Source organism: Terrapene carolina, unplaced genomic scaffold, assembly GCF_002925995.2.
Source record: "Terrapene carolina triunguis isolate 2854851 unplaced genomic scaffold, T_m_triunguis-2.0 Scaffold96, whole genome shotgun sequence".
Taxonomy (NCBI): domain Eukaryota; kingdom Metazoa; phylum Chordata; order Testudines; family Emydidae; genus Terrapene; species Terrapene triunguis.
Genome location: NW_020664447.1, coordinates 60228955 through 60247870, shown reverse-complemented (window position 1 = coordinate 60247870; position 18916 = coordinate 60228955). Strand labels below are relative to the sequence as shown.

At 39.0% G+C, this 18916-nt stretch overlaps 1 protein-coding gene across 2 annotated transcripts in view; it reads right to left on the bottom strand.

The window, feature by feature from the left end:
- Nucleotides 1-367: 367 nt before the first annotated feature.
- Nucleotides 368-18916, bottom strand: part of YLPM1 (YLP motif containing 1) — a 64069-nt gene continuing 45520 nt past the window's right edge. For both annotated transcript variants that reach the window (XM_029911529.1, XM_029911528.1), the window contains 11 exons: nucleotides 18251-18405; nucleotides 17374-17436; nucleotides 16832-16951; nucleotides 16332-16508; nucleotides 15992-16075; nucleotides 15636-15719; nucleotides 14012-14098; nucleotides 10571-10622; nucleotides 4882-5012; nucleotides 1160-1340; nucleotides 368-771 (listed from right to left, as the gene is read on the bottom strand). In XM_029911529.1, coding sequence (XP_029767389.1) covers nucleotides 1194-1340; nucleotides 4882-5012; nucleotides 10571-10622; nucleotides 14012-14098; nucleotides 15636-15719; nucleotides 15992-16075; nucleotides 16332-16508; nucleotides 16832-16951; nucleotides 17374-17436; nucleotides 18251-18405 — 1100 coding nt within the window. In that variant the 3' untranslated portion in view covers nucleotides 368-771; nucleotides 1160-1193. The remainder of the gene's footprint in view (nucleotides 772-1159; nucleotides 1341-4881; nucleotides 5013-10570; nucleotides 10623-14011; nucleotides 14099-15635; nucleotides 15720-15991; nucleotides 16076-16331; nucleotides 16509-16831; nucleotides 16952-17373; nucleotides 17437-18250; nucleotides 18406-18916) is intronic.

Genomic DNA, 18916 nt, shown 5'->3' with positions numbered 1-18916 from the left:
AGTATTTCAGTACCACAGAATTAAATTCAAACCCACAGGTAGCAATGGAAATTTAAAACAGCTGAGAAACTAACAATCCAGAAAACACTTCAAAGAGCAGCTGCCCTCCAAGATGACAGAGAAGATGTAAAATTACTGTAGGCCAACAAGAGCCAAGGCCTAAAAAAACCAGCTGGCTACAAAGAGGAGAGCAGGTGGCTCCTGGAGTCCCCAGGTAAGACATGCACTCAAATAGAAGCATGATGCCTCTTCCAGATGACGGCGATTTTGAACATTCTGTCAACATGTGAAGACAGACCACATTTAAAAGATAAAACAAACACCAAGAGAAAGGCCCATGCTGTATGGCCCACCAAACTCACTGGGTTTATAGTGAAAGTTTATTGTTCTGCTTCCTAGTACAATAAGCTACAAGGTACGTACAGTATAAAACGAGAATGGCCACAAAGCAAAGGTGATACAGACATTCTGTTACAGTACAGTGGAGGAAACATTCTCTGCCTAATTTTTCCACCCTACCCCACGCATAGCAGCTAAAACTACTGACCCTCCCCTCCCCTCCAAAAAATATTAAAATGAAAACTCTCTCACTTAGGTGCAGCAGAATTGTATGTCTTTTGGGGACACTGGTTATCACCTGCCAATATTTCAAGGAACTTTCAGAAACTAAAACAACAAAAGAAACAAAAATAATCTGTGAAGATGGTAGTGACATGATCCATGTAGGATGCTCATGCCACGCCAGGTTCAGTTCTCCTCAAAGTAAATGGCCTGTAAAGAAAAGAAAAGTCTGTTACACTGAGAAATGTATCAATAAAAATGGTCAGAATTCAAATACAATAATGTAGAATCTGGAATTGGAAGAACTAGGTATCCAGCTGACATATATTCCAGTTGTCCTTATCATGAACACCTACTCTCTTATTACTGACAATGCTTGGAGATTTTGAAGGCTGATACCCCTTTTCCTTCAATTTTGAGATGTTACACACAGGAGATTACACACCAAGGAATGTGCACAACTGACAAATCCACCTACCATTCAAGGCCCCAAACAAGAATATCTGGAGGGAGAACCCTAGCAATGTGTGTGCTTTAATCTCATCCTCAACTCTTAAAAAACATTGAGACTAAATTTGTATAATGGTGGAACACTTACCTTAAAGGTACAAAAATTCCATATAATAATTGTCTCAGATATATTTGGTGCGGTTGAGGGCTCTCTCAGCAAGATGACCACTTTCATCTGTGATCTTCTCCCAATCCGTTTGTCCAACCACAAAACCAATGGCCCTCTTCCTGTCTGCATCCTTCTTTTCTTCTAGGTCTGCCCACCTCACCTATGAAGAACACAATGTCAGTAACACAGTCCTTCAAGAATAAACACTGGAACACTAGTAGGTCTTTCCCTCACAGACTAGTGTACAAAGAAAATTCTAAACCTGCACTCAATCATTTTGGTTCTGAAACTGAAGACACAAATCATTCTCTCAAAGGAAGCAGTGGATGTTCCCCCAATTACATCATTTAAAAGGGAATGTCCTGAATGTATCTCAGAGTAGAGAAAAATCTTGCACTGGCTGGGGGATGGACTAGATGATTAAGTCTTTTCCATTTTAACACTAATAATTCTGTGATTCAGAGCATAGTGGCTGCATTTATTCTAAGGCTTAGAGGAAGAATATGGCTGGATGCCTACTGCTCACAGGAAACAAGAGGAAGACGAGACCATTGGAAAGTATTCTTCTGTGTGAAGGGATTGAGGGATACTGGGGGAAAGCCACAGAACACAACAGTGCTTCTGTAAGGAAGGATTACATAGGCTTACTTAGTGTTCACCACCGTAGTGTGTGCGAGTCAGTATTCTCCTGGTCCCAAATGAAATGGCACAGAGAACACAATACCACAATGTTGAGCTACAATTTTTTCATAACTATAATCCTTCTCTGCATCTACCTTGTAAGCTTAATTACATACTGGAGACATTTAAAACTAGACTGGACAAAGTAGAGGAAGATATACTGTAGGGAACAATCCTGCACTGACTGAAGAAGAGTCACAATAAATAGTTCTTTTCTATCTTTGGCTTCTATGACACATTTCTGGATGAACCTTTTCACTACCTCACCCACTGTGCTAAGCTGCTCATTTATGTCCCGTCCCACCTTGACAACTGCCACTTCCCCTCTAAGGCCTGGTCTACACTAACCCCCCAAGTCAAACTAAAGTACGTAACTTCAGCTACGTGAATAACGTAGCTGAAGTCGACATACCTTAGTTCGAACTTACCGCGGTTCAGACGCGGTCCACACGCGGCAGGCAGGCTCCCCGTCGACTCCGCGGTACTCCTCTCGCCGAGCTGGAGTACCGCAGTCGACGGCGAGCACTTCCTGGTTCGACTTATCGCGTCCAGACCAGACGCGATAAGTCGAACCCAGAACTTCGATCCCCAGCCGCCGAACTAGCGGCTGGGTGTAGACCAGCCCTAAGGCTTCTTAAAGTCACTCACAATCTTCATCTCTGATCTGTTCATACCTCTACAGTCACCTTCTCACCCACACATACGTGCATATATGGAATGGGGGGGGGGGGAAGAGAAGAGGGCATAAAAGCAACTAATGGGAGGGTTGTAACCAGGACAAGGCAGGAAGGGTGATGATAGGGCTAGAGAAGCAGTATCTGCTGGCAACTCATGGTATGTCTACACAGCAACGGGTAATCCGTAGCTAGCCCATGCCAGCTGACTCGAGCTTGCAGGGCTCAGGCTGCGGGGCTGTTTCACTGCTGTGTAGACTTCCAGGCTCGGGCTGGATCCCAGACTCTAGGACCCTGCGAGGTGAGAGGGTCCCAGAGCTCGTGATCCCAGAAGTCGACACAGCAATGAAATAGCACTGTAGCCTGAGCCCCACAAGCCCATGTAAGCTGACACAGGCTAGCCTTGGGTTTTTCTTTGCTGTGCAGACATACCCTCAAGAACAAATCTCTTCCCCACCCTGCCCTCCAATCCCGATTTCTGCTGACTCATTGGCCCCAATGCCCACTCCTCACTTACTAGCCCAGTTCCCCAACCTACTTAGTTCAATGTCCTCATTCTGCTAACCCAATGTACAAGGAAATAACTTTTACATTTATTTCTATTACCACTTATTTTGTATAAATGTTTATATTTATACAAATAAAATGTTAATAAATGTAAAGAGTATTTCCTTGCTTAGCGACACAGGGGCCCTGGTGGGGATGGAATTAGGGAGAGCTGCTACCCAGCCTTGCTCCCCCCCTCAAATCCCATTCACCTCTGAAAATCTCTTACGGTTTGTGAGGAAGTGGTCCACTGGAACAGAGCTATCTGTTAAACCATAAGACATTCACCAGAAGAAACCTCGGGTCCTCTTCTCCAGACTTATTTTTCCCTCTAGCCACCCTGCACAAACTCACACTGAGTATCACTCTCCTGCTAAACCCATTCCTGGTCCACAACCTCCATCTTATCTTCTTGCCAAAAACTCCATAATACCTCCACTCCTCCCAGATCAACTGGCCAAAACTAACTCCCTCATCCATCTACCTACACTTTTAAAAAATCAAACATGTGCTCCACAAAAATTAGCTTAGAGTAAAGGTTGCTCAATTGGATTTTCTATTAACATGATCATTAAAAATTAAGGATATCACTAGAAAGGTCAGTGTTAACATCCACACCAACCTCAACTTACATCTTATCACCCAAACACAATTACAAACTCCTCAACTCCATGACAAACTCTGTCAGTTTTAACATACAACTAACCACAATGTATACAACCAGTTCCTCCCATTCCCTCTGAAATGCACAACCTGCACTTCAACCTCATTTTTCCATGCTCAATTAGTATAGACACTATGATTATACACATCTATAGGGAATAATATAGCTTAATCTTGCTGAGATTAGAGTTTGGGTTATTGAATGTATGTTGGAATTAAAAGGGAGTTTGATGTTGAGCTGAAGACTCAGACTATATTCTATTGATGCTTAGGGGAGTAAGACACAAGTTGGTTGACTATAGCTGTAAATGACTTTACTGTCAGTTTCCTTGATTTTTAGTGACTGTCTTCACAGGAAATATAATTAAGCAACCTTAATTCTAAGATACCTAATTTTATGGTACATTATTATTTTAAGTGATGCTCATGCACATTTGTACATTCTTGTGTCTCCGTGCATTTTTACTTTCCATTCATAGAAGTATTTCAAGCAGCAGCACACATTCAGGGATGATAAAGGATCAATTTTTATTTATACATAACCTACTTTTCCAAAGAAAATCACTCAGACTGAACCTGCCCTGAATTTAAGAACACATGCTGTTTCCTTCACTAGCCTTGTTACAAAGCATACTACAAAAATGGATTAACTTTAACAGATCATAATAGTCACATATATAACACCCATTTTATTTTCCTCTTCTCTCATATACAACACACAGTACAAACTTCCTAGCCTCTTTTCTGCATTATATACTATACCTTTTGTGCCCCCGCAAAACATACACCATACACAGAATACCCATCTCCATGACTTCTCTTGAAAGTCTGCATCTTTATATAGAATGTTTCCTTAAGGACGGCATATCTTTTTGCTAACTCTCAAAATCTGAGACATATGCTGTTAATCTTTACTATCTTCAATGGCTCATTTTATCATATCAAATCTGTATGTGTTTGGAAGACCATGTCCTTAAAAACAGTCTGCCATGGCATCTAATGGGACAATGAAATGAAACAATGAGTCCACACTGGTCCTGTATGCAGGCAAACTGAATGAATGGTGCAGACTATGTTCCACAGAGAGAATGCTATATGAGTCCTTTAGAGATATTAAGCACTAATGAAGTTTATTACCCTCTTCTTGCCAGGTTCAGAAGCACGTGTATCATAGTCATCTGGAAGCTGAAGATAATCCTCCATCCTGCTGGCAATTGCTTCCCAATCACGTTTCCTCTTTGTGCCTGTCCGCAAGCCATCCAGCTTGTCTGAGAACAAACACAGAGCCTCAGCATTAAAGGAGAAAATTTGTGTAAAAGGCACACAGACAAGATGAGAGGGGGAACACTTTCAAAAGAATGAGTCTGTATTTCACAGCAGCAGAACTTGCACATCCAGATTGTGTTGATGAGTGGAATGATCTCTAGTTTGTTTCAACTCTAAAGACTCACCCCCATTTCCAACTTTTATTTATCTTTCATATTAATTTTGTCAGTAACACTGTTGTTGTTTGTATGAGGGAGGAAAACGTATCTTCCTGGAAGTTCACATCATTCAGAGTCCATGCTCAGCAGGCATAACACTGCTGCTGGAAGCTGTTGGTGGAATGGCAGTACCATCGATTCTGCAGTTTAACACAATATTAATGCCACACATTTTATTCCCAGTGTTGGGTTTAATACTGTGTCAAACATAGTATAATATGCAATATCAGGAACTTGGTGTCCATCAAACTGTTAGACCTACTAAGGACTGTATAAGTAAGCAGTTTTTGAAGTATGCTTCTACTAAACACAAAATCCTGGGACTGCAGAAAGACTCAGAATCTGGTATTATTCATGGTGTGAGAGGTCACACACACGAATGCTCTAGAAGTAAGTTTGTCCAAAGGTCACTTTTTTCTTCTGTTGCTTACTGAACCAGAGTGACCAGCCTGAGAGATGAGGTGAAACAAGATGACATTTATTGAATTATAAGAACTTCCTCTTTTTGGCCACTTATTCGAAGCAGATTGCTAGTGGTAATGAGACAAAGTACATAAGGTTAAGGATTAATAGGTGCAAAGATATGAAACTGGCTTTACAGAGCTAAAAAATTTTTTTCCGTTGGTGTTTACTCACTGGTTCATAATGTCATGTTGTAAGTTTGTTGCCCCTATATTTTAAACAATTTCTATAATCATTGCCATGTTAAAGTATATGTAGAGTGACTTTTTACAGTTATTTGGTGTTCTCTGTAAACAGTTGCCAGTGATGACAGTGACACTAGCTCAGAAGTCACTAATGTTATTAAATTAGCCAACAGGAGATCTCTGAAACGAATCAAATACAAAGCAGCCTATTTGCTGGGCAACAGAAAAGGACAGTCTAAAAATGTGCATCCAAAGAATTTCAGTACGTAGATTAATTTTGTTTTATTTAAAATAGCAAAGAGCAGAGTAGTACTGGAGGTCATGCAAAACAAAAAAAATGAATGGTGACTTGTGCATACTTCAGTAAAACTTCACATGCCAAACAATAAAGTAATCCCTCCCTCATTCAATGCTAGAATTTTCAAGAATCCATTATGCCCCATTTAATTGGGACAGATTCAAATCTTTCATCTGCCCAAGCAAAGCATTTTCGAATCCCCTCCACAAAGACACTACAGTTAAAAATCAACACAGAACAGCTGTATCTGCTTTCCTGAAGTGCTAATAGTTACAAAGAATAAAAGAAGAAACTTAATGCAAAGTCAAATATGCCCAATTTGTAACTACGGCTCCATAGAGAGATGCCATCTCCTTTCAGGAGAGAAACTCTAGGCATGGGAAATTCCTTTATATTGCTCCAGCAGTAAAGGTACTTCCAAGCCCATTTAGTATTGTTCACAAATTACTCAACAGAGACCACTGCTATCATAAGGGGCTCCAGAATAAACAGCATTGAAAAGGAGAGCAGCACACACATTTAGGAACATTTAAACTGTGACAAATGGAGAAGTCGAGGAACTCTGATAAGGCAGTCATATCAACACTTTCTCACTGCAAATCAGAATTTTCTGATGCAATGTGCAAGTAGTAAGCACTTCTGATCACCAGCATGAAAGAGTTAATTCTCCCACTTCGCCTGTGTATGACAAGAGTTGCAAATCGGTACCTGAAAGTTTTGCAACACTCAAATGTAAAAAGGTGAGTTAAGGACTGCACTGTCAGTTTGAATAATCCTCCTTTTAAGGATTCCATTATATCAGTATAGAGTATGTTTTTAAATTTAATCTCCTTTTGTGTTTGAAGTTGGCTGCCCTTCCAGGAAGATCTGCTTCCATCCATGCCGTGGTACTTCAAGGTATGTCCAGAGGTGCCCCCAGAGCAGACACTCCTTGAAGCATTCTCAAAGTCCTATTGCAAAGATTCTCGGCACATCAACTCAGAAGGGTTCCTTGTTATGAGACGAGGTTTCACTTTGTAATATGGAGCCCGCGATGGTAGTTATGGAAAGAAATGGTTTTCATATTTTTTATGCAACAACTGATAGTGGAGTGAGTGAAATGTTATTTGCATCCTAGAATAAAGTTTTACAGTGCAGATAAAACTTCAGATATTGTGAAATTAGTCTCCCCTTCTTTGAGATCTGAACATTGTACTATTAAACCATACTTTTAAATAATATACTCAAAGAGGCAATTGTACATCAATCACGACAACAAGCATTAGCCCATTTCTGTAATCTGTAAATGGAAGAACTTGCTGCACAAATACAGAAGGGCACACTGATATAGCAGTAGTTACATTTTAAACGAAAATGTGGCTGTGCTTGTATCCAGAACATGTATGGAAAATGGGCAGCAGTATGCAGGGGCACAGTATTCAGAAGAGGAATGTACCATCCCTGCCAGAATAAATATTAACCAAAGCAAGAACTCTGAGGCAAGGAGATTTTCATGTTCTTGGTGACTGTCACAAGTATGTTCAGCCAAAAGCTCAACGTTTCAGACATTCTCCATGACACACTGTAGCCAGTAAAATTCTGTTGTATCTGTAACAATATTTATAAATAAAAATAGAAAGCACAACAGAATTTGTAGCTGCCAAGTGATTTGGGTGAACCAATCCACCAAAGAAATGTATTTGGCTTAAGATTCTGCCTTTAAACCCTTGCACCTCTGTAAAAGCCTGTCTACGGGGTGTAAACATGCTGGACAGGCCAGCATCTCCCAGGAAACAACCCAAATCTGGAACAACAAATCTATATTACAGCTTTACATACCATTTAGTATATAGTTCTAATCAGTCACTGCTGAAATGGACTCTTAGGAATAACTATGGCTCACCAAGCATTACCCTGGAAATCCTAGGATGGATCAGATATAATCACTTTTAAGTCCCAAAATGCAAGGTTTTTTAACCACAGTTTTGACTGACAATGCCTGAATTTATAGAGCAATCTTCTAGGAAACAGCATCCATTACAATGGGATTTAGGGTTCTTTGTAGCAATATAATACCTGTTTTTAGTACATTTGGTTTTTTCTATAGCTTTTTGTAGAATTTAGTCTTATTGGGGAAGGGGCTATTTATATCAAAACAGGGATAGATTCAGTCTGTTTCCAGGGTGAGACCTCTTTATCAACAGGACATGGTGACTGTGGAATACTGGTGTCCTGTTAGCTGAGTTCCTGATGAAAGCTAGTTACAAGAAATATGTACAGCTGATGTCAAGAGCAGTGGCTAACACAGTCATTTTGTAAGGAGTTTAACCTTGCAGTTTATTATACATTTATTTGTACATATTTGGGTTAAGTGGAGATGATCCTATATTACTTTTATAGTTTGGATTTATGACCCAGAAAGCATATTAATAAAAACAATTGTTTTGCTTCTATTTTTTATTAGTGAGATTTAACAATGGGGGTGGGAGGGTATTTTAAAAACCTCTGTTTGTTAGTTTCTGCTGCAGCCCATACTCAGTTTTGCTGGGGATGCTACACAAAGAATGATATATATTTAAAACAGTTTAATTGTTCTATGTATCATACATATTTTAGGCTTCTGTATTTGATATTTGTAAAATGTGTGTAATTGAGGGATTTTTGGGGGGGGGAGGTTAAAAATGTTAGGTGCGTGTAATGGGACACTTCCGTTCCTCTTATGCACATTTAATGAAAAACAAGAGTTATTTGGAATATAACACGATAACCAACAACTTTGAATTTTTGAACCACACACAGAGTATTTTATGCTATGATTTCCAAAGCAACATTTCTTAAAAATTATCACGGCAAGCTCTAAGAAATAAGCTTAACAATGTACCAGGGTTGTGAATTCTACAGAAAGAATGCACACAACCCTCGGAATGAGTTTCTTCTTTATTTGCTTAGCTGTTTGATAGGCCTCAGATACTGAGAAAAGGCTCATCCAGCGGTGCTGAGGGTATCAGGAAGTCTAGATGTTCCATCAGGATTTCAACGGCTCATCAAGAGAACGTGGCAGCAGAAGAGATGCTGCAGCAAAGCAGTCAAACAGAAGGTGACAAAAGGCCATTTATGTAAACAGAGTCTTCTGGTGCCATTTCTATGATGCAGTTAGGGTTTGAAAACAAGAATACAGAGGCATGTATCCCATACTCAGACTCACAGTCCAGAGGGTTAAGCAGTTATATGTAGTGAACTTTCTCTTTGAAATTTACACTACACATCCCCTTTCAGATATCTATTATTTTATCGTAAAGGTGACTGAAAGTGATCCTTTTACGCAGGTTCGTTCAAAGATCCAGTTTTAGAACCATTCCTGAAAGAAACATTGTTGCTGAAAAGTTGCATATTAATGGAAATTCCTTTGCATGCACACATGCTCCATCACTTGGCCTTGTGCCTGCATTTCTCTTGCTGATTTTGATGGAAATATCAGTTATAACCGATAACATCTAGCAGCACAGCAACATTAATGAGAATGGTAGTGGAGTTAAAATCAACTCCTTCTACTCCAGAAAGGTCCATTCTGAATCCCCTGAAAAGTGTCCCACAACTCTCAAGGAATTTCATTTGAACAGCTGACAGTAATTTTTATATCTAGGTCTTTGAAAGGAAGTATTTATGACTGGATCATTCAGAACCAGGTTCAGAGTATGGAGCTTGTGCTATCTGGTCACATGACAGTTTTGGACGGTTCTCCAGTACTGTTCCCTACTAAACATTTCTCTTAAGGAAAAACTGTCTCTCCTTGATTATTAAATTAACCATATTCTCCTGTTGGCTCAAAAAAAGTACATATAAAACAGAAGCAGGATAAGGTATAGTATTTATGTTTGTAACCCCTTTGTGATGCCTTAGTAAAACTGAATGAAAATGGAAGGAGTAGGGTACACCAGCCTTTCTTTCAGCCAGCACGACACCTATATTGCAAGACAGACAGACACTTTTTCAATTGAAAATTTAGACTTAAGAAAAAAATGTATGCAGCACGAATACGAATGTGGTGTATTGTGAATGGATTCAGTTGCCTATTTACAACATAGAGGAAGAATGAGATATTGCATTTTTTTTCTTTTTAAACAAACGACTTTCCTTGAACAGGTGGATGAGCATCAGTATGGAAATGTGTACTCTATGTCAAAGTGTGTAAAACAGCTATAGCTAGGAACATTAGACTATCTCTACCTTTACTATCGCAGAAGAGAGAACCTACGTTTTACATGGAAGAGAAATGTCTTGTAGATTCACATACGTATCTATGAGACCAATACAAGCCATTCGGTCTTTGGCAAGAAAAACATCACAAATAAGCAAATTTAAGTTCTGCACATACCATCAGATACCAACTATAGAAAACAGGAAAAAAAAATACCCACCTAGCTTTGCCTCAGAAGTGTCCATCTCCCATTTGCTTTTCGGAATGTAACCCTAAATCACACACAGAGAGAAGCTCGAAGGATTAGAGAGAGACACACACACATATCACTTTTGAACTGGAAAAAGCATTATAATGGGAGCTTAAAACATTTCTTTTGGTAAAGTGCAATTCACAGTTAGCAACTAAGGGAAACCAGTTACTAGATACTTCAGAACTTCTATATCCACTTTATATTCAGTGCTTTTAGTGGCTCTTTTGCATTGCTACAAGAGTGCTGCTTCTGCAAACACAGAACAAATTTAACAGATAGCAATAGTACTGAAACTGTGTGCAAAGTTACATTATATTACCCAAAGTAGCATAGGTTTTGCAACAAATTATCAGGTGTTGAGACTATTCAACGCACTACAAATACAACTGCAAAAAAAATTACATTAGCCATATGCTCTTAAGAATGTATTTCCAGAACAATTCACTACAGCCAGACTTCACTGAATATTCCTATTAAAGGAACAAACAAAAATTTAGTATGCAAAGTCAACTTAGTATGGACTCTAACATTAAATGGTAAATCCTTTTTTATAAAAAAGGTTTTACCAGTTTAAATTAGAGTTAGATTTTGTTGAATCATGAGATATAAACACTAAAAAAAGTTGCTTATTGAAAAACTGCAAATGTATCATAGTTCAAACATTGCTGGTCATACAAATACAACTATTGTATCAATAACAGAAAGAACGCATTTTATATGTAATAAAGTATCCAGCTACTTTATTCCATGTGACTCAAAATTTTAAATTCTGCAAGTATCCACTTGATTATTCTTTTATGGTATTTCCATTTTACAGTGCTTTCTCAGTAAGGATTTAGTTATACTATTTGTCCATGATCTCTCACATACTCCAGTTTCAGCTGCTTAAATTGTTATACTATTTAATGATTCTATGTAGTCATATTAAAAAACCAACATATTGAAACATATTGTATGAGAAACTTGTTATAAGTATTATTCTCTCTAGAAAGGGGTAAGCATCCCTATAAACAGGTTTCAGCAAGAGATTAGTCCCAATCCTTAGATCAATTTTATTACACTAAACTCCATTTCTACTCTCTTTATAAGCTTTCTCTATAGATATTAGGGTATACTGGCTGACTACTAGATTAGAGTATATCATTCTAGAGAGAGATGCTGCTGTTGCATATATTGTATTTACATACACCACAGCATGACTCTTCTGAATTTTTATACCATTCTAACTTTTATCCACTTGTAGTTTCAGCATTTTAAGAACGATTTTTAGTTTACAACAGATTATGTATTTTAATTTGCAAGTAGTTTTTTAAATCAAATATGTGTTTAGTAGGAACTAAGTCATCTGTGTTGTAATATTACACTGTAATGAACATGTATATTTACATCAAATATTTTAGTAAGTTGTGCATTAAAACCTGTTCAAAAGCTCATCTACTACTAGAACATTGCATTTTATGGAACACTGTGCTATTTGCACTAGTTTTACCAATATGCTGACAACAACACTGAATTAAAAACGTCAATACTTCATACCATCAAGCACAGAAAAGAAAGTTTTTTTTTCAACTATTCAAAGAATCCAGTAGAGTTGATATATCAACATATGAGTGACTATGATGGTAGGGTGACCAGATCGCAAATGTGAAAAATCAGGACGGGGGTGGGGGGTAATAGGCACCTATATAAGACAAAGCCCCAAATACCAGGACTGTCCCTATAAAATCAGGACATCTGGTCATCCTATATGATGGTGTGAATTAAATGCCCTGTGTGCTGAATCTGTACCGTATCCTCCTTCTTCAGTTAGTATAAGACAAGATTCAGATGTCACCTTTTGGTGCAAGACAGTCTCTCAGAGACATTTGTCAGTTGGTAGGTGCTTCTGACCCCTCCTTCTCCGAGGGCAAAATGGAAGTGTAACAAAATGAATGCAAGAACTCACACCAACTGCTCTCAAAAAGACAACAGATGTCAAAGACAGTGGATTGTTCCACCTTTCTGTATTAGTCTGGCATGCCTCTCTCTGACATTGGCCACATCAGAGAGTAGCAGAGATGAACTGTAGTAGATAACTCTTTGCTGCTTTTCCTCTTGCGTTTCTGAATGGAAGCCATATTTATATCTGGACTGTTTTTAATTAATAATTTGCTCAATTTTCAACCCCCTGCTTTCTCCTTGATTTATGCAACTCAAATCTGTGGTTATATGTATTGCATAATGGAAACACACACACACACATATATTTTTATACAGGGCGCTCCTGAAAACTAAAGACACTAATATCTGTTTTAAGTATGGCCCATTTCCAGGCAATCAGAAGTTAATAGCCATGTTCCTGCAAACAGTGAAGTGTCTTTAGATGGAACTCCTGATCACACTTTATTCAGACTTATTCTCTCTGTCAAAGGATAACTTAGTAAAGAGAATAAATGAGTCATATCAATAGAAAAAAGGTTTATTAATCTCTACTCTGCCTACGGAGATTTTTTCTTTAACTTTTATATTTCCTTTCTCTTCTAGAAACTATCGGTGCTGACCCCATTCCTAAGGAATAGTGAGCTTTCATCAGGAAAAAGGCCTCAGTGTCTCAGAATCACTGTTACCTTTTTTTTAATTGCAATTTAGCTCTTTGGTAGTGGGAGCCAGGATTTGGCACGTACAATTCACCAAGCAATGAGTAGATACAGCTCCAAGAAGTTACTTTTATTTAATAAGCCACCATGGCCTTTTAAATATTTAGCAAATAAAACCAAGCTTAAAGCCCACTCTCCAGGTTTCAGTTATCTGAATGATATACCTCCTCAAGACTGAGTAATCAGCTATTATTAGCAACCAAAGAGAGTGCACTTTGGCAAAGACGACATGCTTATTCCCAAACCTTTCTAAGAGATAAGTACAGCATTAAGTGGTGTCAGACACTACTTTAGTCAAGAAGAGTTTGTAAGACAGTGCAAGTTTAAGTAAGCTAAGCTTAAATAAACTCTGTTCGCACCACATGGTTTCTGCACGTCTTCGTACTTACACAGGGTATTCCATATGTAACAGTACATGTGCTTTCCCCTTCCCCACCTGAGACGTTTCAACTTGAATTGTCTACAAAAAGCAGGCTCCAGAGGTTGTAGCTTGTAGATGTGTGCCTGGAGCATGGTACGATGCTTGGATGAGAATACTATTCCTATTCATAGTAAATATAGTCCTGAATTTTTTTAAATCAATTAAGAAAAACAGACCAAGATTTAGTACTAAAATCCTCTCAGACATGCATAAGAAATTAATCACAAACAATGTATGTATTAGCATTACACTCCTGGGAGTGGCAGAGGTCTGGGATTTATAGCAGTTAGACTCGATTTTAGTTATTTTAATAAAATACACTTTGTTGGAGATGGGTGAGGTATCTCCTACCAGTTCGCTTTCTTCTTCCTCTGCGGTATCTTTCTTGGATTCTTCTTTCTGATCTTCAATATTAGCATCAAAATCCTCCATCTCCACCTAGTCCAAAACACACGCACAGAATTATGCTGCACTGCTTGACTTCTAAGCATTACTTGCTTATCCAAAGAGTTCAGAGTAGACCCCAAACTCCAACAAAGAGAGAATAGAATGAGGGGATTTATTCAGACAAATATATTGGTGCAATATATTGAGACAGACTCCATTTTCTTCCCTACAGAAATGGTTTCATTTCAGATTCTATTCTTGCCACAGAAAAGAATGGGGAATTTGGTGAGGGGAATTCAAGACCTTCTCCACCACAGATATCCTTTTGTGTTACTGGAGCCTGTAATAGTAAGATATTCTCTCATTTTACACACACACAAACTATACACAAATTCATGTCAAAACCTCAAGTCTCTACAAGGATCCCAAACTTGCAACTTATATACTACTGGGAAATGCCCTCTCTACCTGCCAACATGTCTATACTCTGTCTTTACTTTGGAGTACTTTAGATACCAGAGTGACAGATACCTTGGAAAAAACAGAGGAATATCACCACATACAGGAATAATTTATGCACATATTCAACTTTGCCCATATAACTGATTACTTTTTGGGACCCATCTCTTTGCTGATGTTCACATATACATCAAGGAATATAAAACCTTCTCAATGGGTCTGAAGCTCCTCATGCCATTAATGGAAGGCCATATTAAAATAGAATAAATCCCAAGTCTCTTTTCCTGAGAGCTCAGGCTTTGAGATTACTAGTTTCAAGAGCGTTAGTATTTGTAGACTGGAAAATGAATTGTTGACCTCATGGTTTGTAAGGAACCCTGAGTTGTTAAGTTGAAAATAATAAATTCTGTTTTCCTAGTTACGCAGCTCAGGAGTTTCTAAGCCCACTATGAAAGCTGCTCTGACGTCAGCATACAGCTGTGCTGCACTCAAAATGTACGTGATTTGTGCACCAATGTAGTCCCAGATCTCCAGACTTACTAAAATATCTGACTAACAAGATTACAGCAATACAGAAAGCTAAAATGCCAAGGATGCATGTCAAAGTAAATTCCCCTTGGTACACAGAGAGCAACACGCTTTTCTCTCAAAGTACTCCTCTCCAGCCACATAGTCTGGATCCAGATATTTGTTTTCTGTGACAGAGTCTCTGGACTTCCCAAAGCAAGGACTTGGAGGAATCAATGGGGTTTTGCCAAGCTCACATTTTTCAAACTTATGACCCCACTGATTAAATAAGTTACACAGCTGCAACAATCCTGCAGGAATGCTGAGTTTCTTCAGAGAAGGTAAAGATACTCTTTAACTGATAGTCAACAGTCAGTGGAGGACAAAATAGCTTCCACTCTTCTCTTAAGAAGTGAGAGCATGGTCTCCACAAATGCAGCAGTAAAATCCCTCAAGTTGTTCTTGTGCCTGGGTAAGTCTTAACAATATTTGGTTTGTACAGTGCTAAATAGACTACTGGTACTTAATAAATAATAACAAAACTTCGCTTCCGTAATTTACGTTTTCAATATAAATACAAATGCATACACTCTCCACTTCATTCAAATAGAGTGACACTCACCTCTTCAATAGCAGCATCCTGCAACAAAGAACGAATGTCCAAGCGCATCATGTGACGTGGTGCAGTCTCCCAGTGATCAGACATCTAACAAGAGACATACCAAATAAAGCACTTCCTACAACACACCACATTGAAAAAGTGGGTCTTTGATCAAGAGTGAACAGATCTTTCTTGAATACAGTTATATTGCAGCTTTCCTACTGAAATAATCAAAGGGAATATGGGCCCATCTTCAAAAGAGCGAGGGATATATTTGTTCTAAAACAATATGAGGTTTCACCAACATCAATGGACCTGAAAGCCCAAAGAAATCTAACTTCAATAACCCCTGTGACTCCACTTCTATATACAGTTACCCTATTGATCTCCTTTAGCTTGCGTCCATGGATATTCCTCTTGGCACAAGTCTGGTTATCTGCACTCATCTCAGCTAAATACACCTAGAAAGAGAAAATTAGTATTAGACACCATAAACTCATCAGGAAATTAATATGTTATTATCTAAAGCAGTTTTCCCATAGAGTGAATGTACGTGTGAGCTGCACATGCAGAAGATGTATACACTGATACATGAGTGAGCATTTAATACTAAACACCAGCAGGACTGACTGGGGGTTCCATTTGGTTTCATTTTCCTAAAGAGGGCTCATTGTTTTAGAGGTACTAGTGACTGTGAATGCCTCCTGACATCATTACCTCAAAGCCCTTGGTTTTCGCTGCACTCCAGAACTGCTCAAAATGGCGCACCCTGTCATTGATGGCATCCAGGATAATGAAAGGGAAGAAGCCATCATCCAAGGTCTTTTTGAAAGTTTTAAACATACTGGTGCGGTAGGTCTCTTCCATATCAGCTTCGTACTCATACTCCATCACCTGGGTCCAGGACAAAAAGCAGGTTAGGAGAAAGCAGGAGTTCTAAAATGTCTGGAGTTCAAATCCTGATATCACAACCACTGAGCATAAGGGCAGCAGAAGCAAACTTCCCCGTGCAAGTATATTTCTAAAGAACTTGCCCACAGATTATCTCTAATTTGTCCACACATAGAAATGCCTTGTTCAAAAGAACACCATTGCATCAAAACAGCAGGTTCCAGCCCTAATTGTAATTACATTGTTATGTGCCTCCTTTAAAAATACACCTTTCCTTCCTTTCTCAAGCAAAGACCTAAGTCAATGGAGACACAAACTGAGTATACCTTCTTTTTCACTTTTTTCCCTGTATCTGGGTCTCTCTCCTCTTTCTCCACTTCAGTGATGAAATAGTCATCCAGGCTGAGAACTCTGGGTGCAGGTCCTCCACACTCCACCTCTTTGTCCTGGGAAGGAAACAACCAAGGAATTCCATTTCCATTCTATAATGTGGGCCCTCAGTATGCCCAGAGCACACCCTAGTGACCTGATCCACATTCAGTAAGAGAAAGAAAAGAACATTTTACTATCTCCTGCAACTGAACACCTTTCCTTTTATTTCAGTCATCCCAGCTGCCTTTCCCTCTAGTTCTGGAAGGGGATACCCAATCATTTGAAGAACTAGATTCTAAAGCAATTAGAATCTGAGTTTCCAGATCCAAGACTGCTTCTTCCAAGGGACTGACCTAATATGATCTCCCGTGCACTGGACAAATAGAAGGAAAGGAGAGAAGAAGTGTGCACATAGAGACACATTCCTAGAGATATGCTGATGTTTTACAGTTAAGAGTCTGGCAACATATAGAAAAGTAGGTATTTATCTACTTACCCGGATGAGCTTTGCTACATGTGTCTTTCCACTGCCTGGCAATCCTCTCATTATGATGACAATCTGATATAAAGACAGCATGAGAGAAAGATGACTTTTGGGGCTGCATCCAACAGAACCCCTGAGTATGGGATGTGGCCTATCTACCAACCAACGTGCTCTGGCTCACAATCTTGCAAACCCATTGGATACAGAATCACAAAACAGAGCCAGCACTATGACATGTTCCTTAACTGTTTTTATTGTGCCCAGTCAGAACCATAACCTCAGCAGACACCTGCTGAAGATCTGGCCCTATAATGTAAGATTGAATAGAATTTGTTAAAATAAAGTTAGTAGTATGAGCCTACCTTAACTATACAATCCTTTGCCAATGTATGTACACCAACTTTTTCTTCCCCTCCCTATACAGCATATGGCCAAGCCATCTCTCCCACATACCACACAGTCAAACATTGCTCTCAGAAAGAATTCTGAAACACATAACTATAGTCAATTAATAGGAATCCTATTCTTGCACTCCCAAATCCAAGAGGTTTATATCTCAGATGTATTCCACCTGATTATGTTGCGTTATTCTATTTGTATCATCAGCAAAGCCTTCTTGGAGCTCTCCCAAAGTGAACCTGCACAGCTTTTTTTCCAAACCATTTCCTGCAGTTTTTACTTGGTCTATGAGAACACCAAAATTAACAAGTTATGTTTTAGATGTTCAATCTGCTCCCCATTTTGGGGCTCACAAATTATTCAATGGCTTTAGATGGGGCAGGGATTTGCTTTAGAAACATGCATACTGCATATGGGAAATGTATCAGAATACAGGCCCCTTAACACTGCTTGTTGTCTTCAGAATGGATAGCAGCTCCATGCTACTCACCCTCTCTGGCCTGCTGTCCCGTCCTGGTGGCTTCAAAATATCATCCACATTCTTAGACTCTGGTTTCCTCTCTACCCGGGGAGCAGGGGGTGGCTGGCGAGGTACTGATGGAGCCGAAATAGGCATCCTCTCCTCAGGGTAATTTCTCCGATCACCTACAAATTTCAATAATTACACACAAGTATTTTCTCGGCTCACTGAAATCAGAAATCTAAATCAGAAATCTCAGTTCACAGGATTCTAACAGACTCCAGTGATTTTCGAGACAGTGTGCTTTAGCCTCAATTTAAGATCTGATTGGTAGAGGAGAAGACAAAAACTGTCCCATTTAACCAATGCCATAAAAAACTGAAAATCTGGACTGACAGAAATATGACCATTATTTCCAAAAGGCGGAATGGTCTAGTCAAAGAAGAACAAGACTGGAATACAAGATTTTAGTTCAAGTCTCAACTTTGCCAGTGACTTCCTCTGTGGCCTTAGGAAAGTCGCTTAACCTCTTTGTAAACTGAAAAATGGGGATAATAATGACCTACATTCCAGGGGAGTTCTGAGGCTTAATGTATGTTTATAAAATGCTTTGAATATGTAAATCCCCTACATAAATGCTAAGCATCTTTATTCAGTCCGTATAAACAAGGAAAACGGACTGGTCCTTGTAATGTC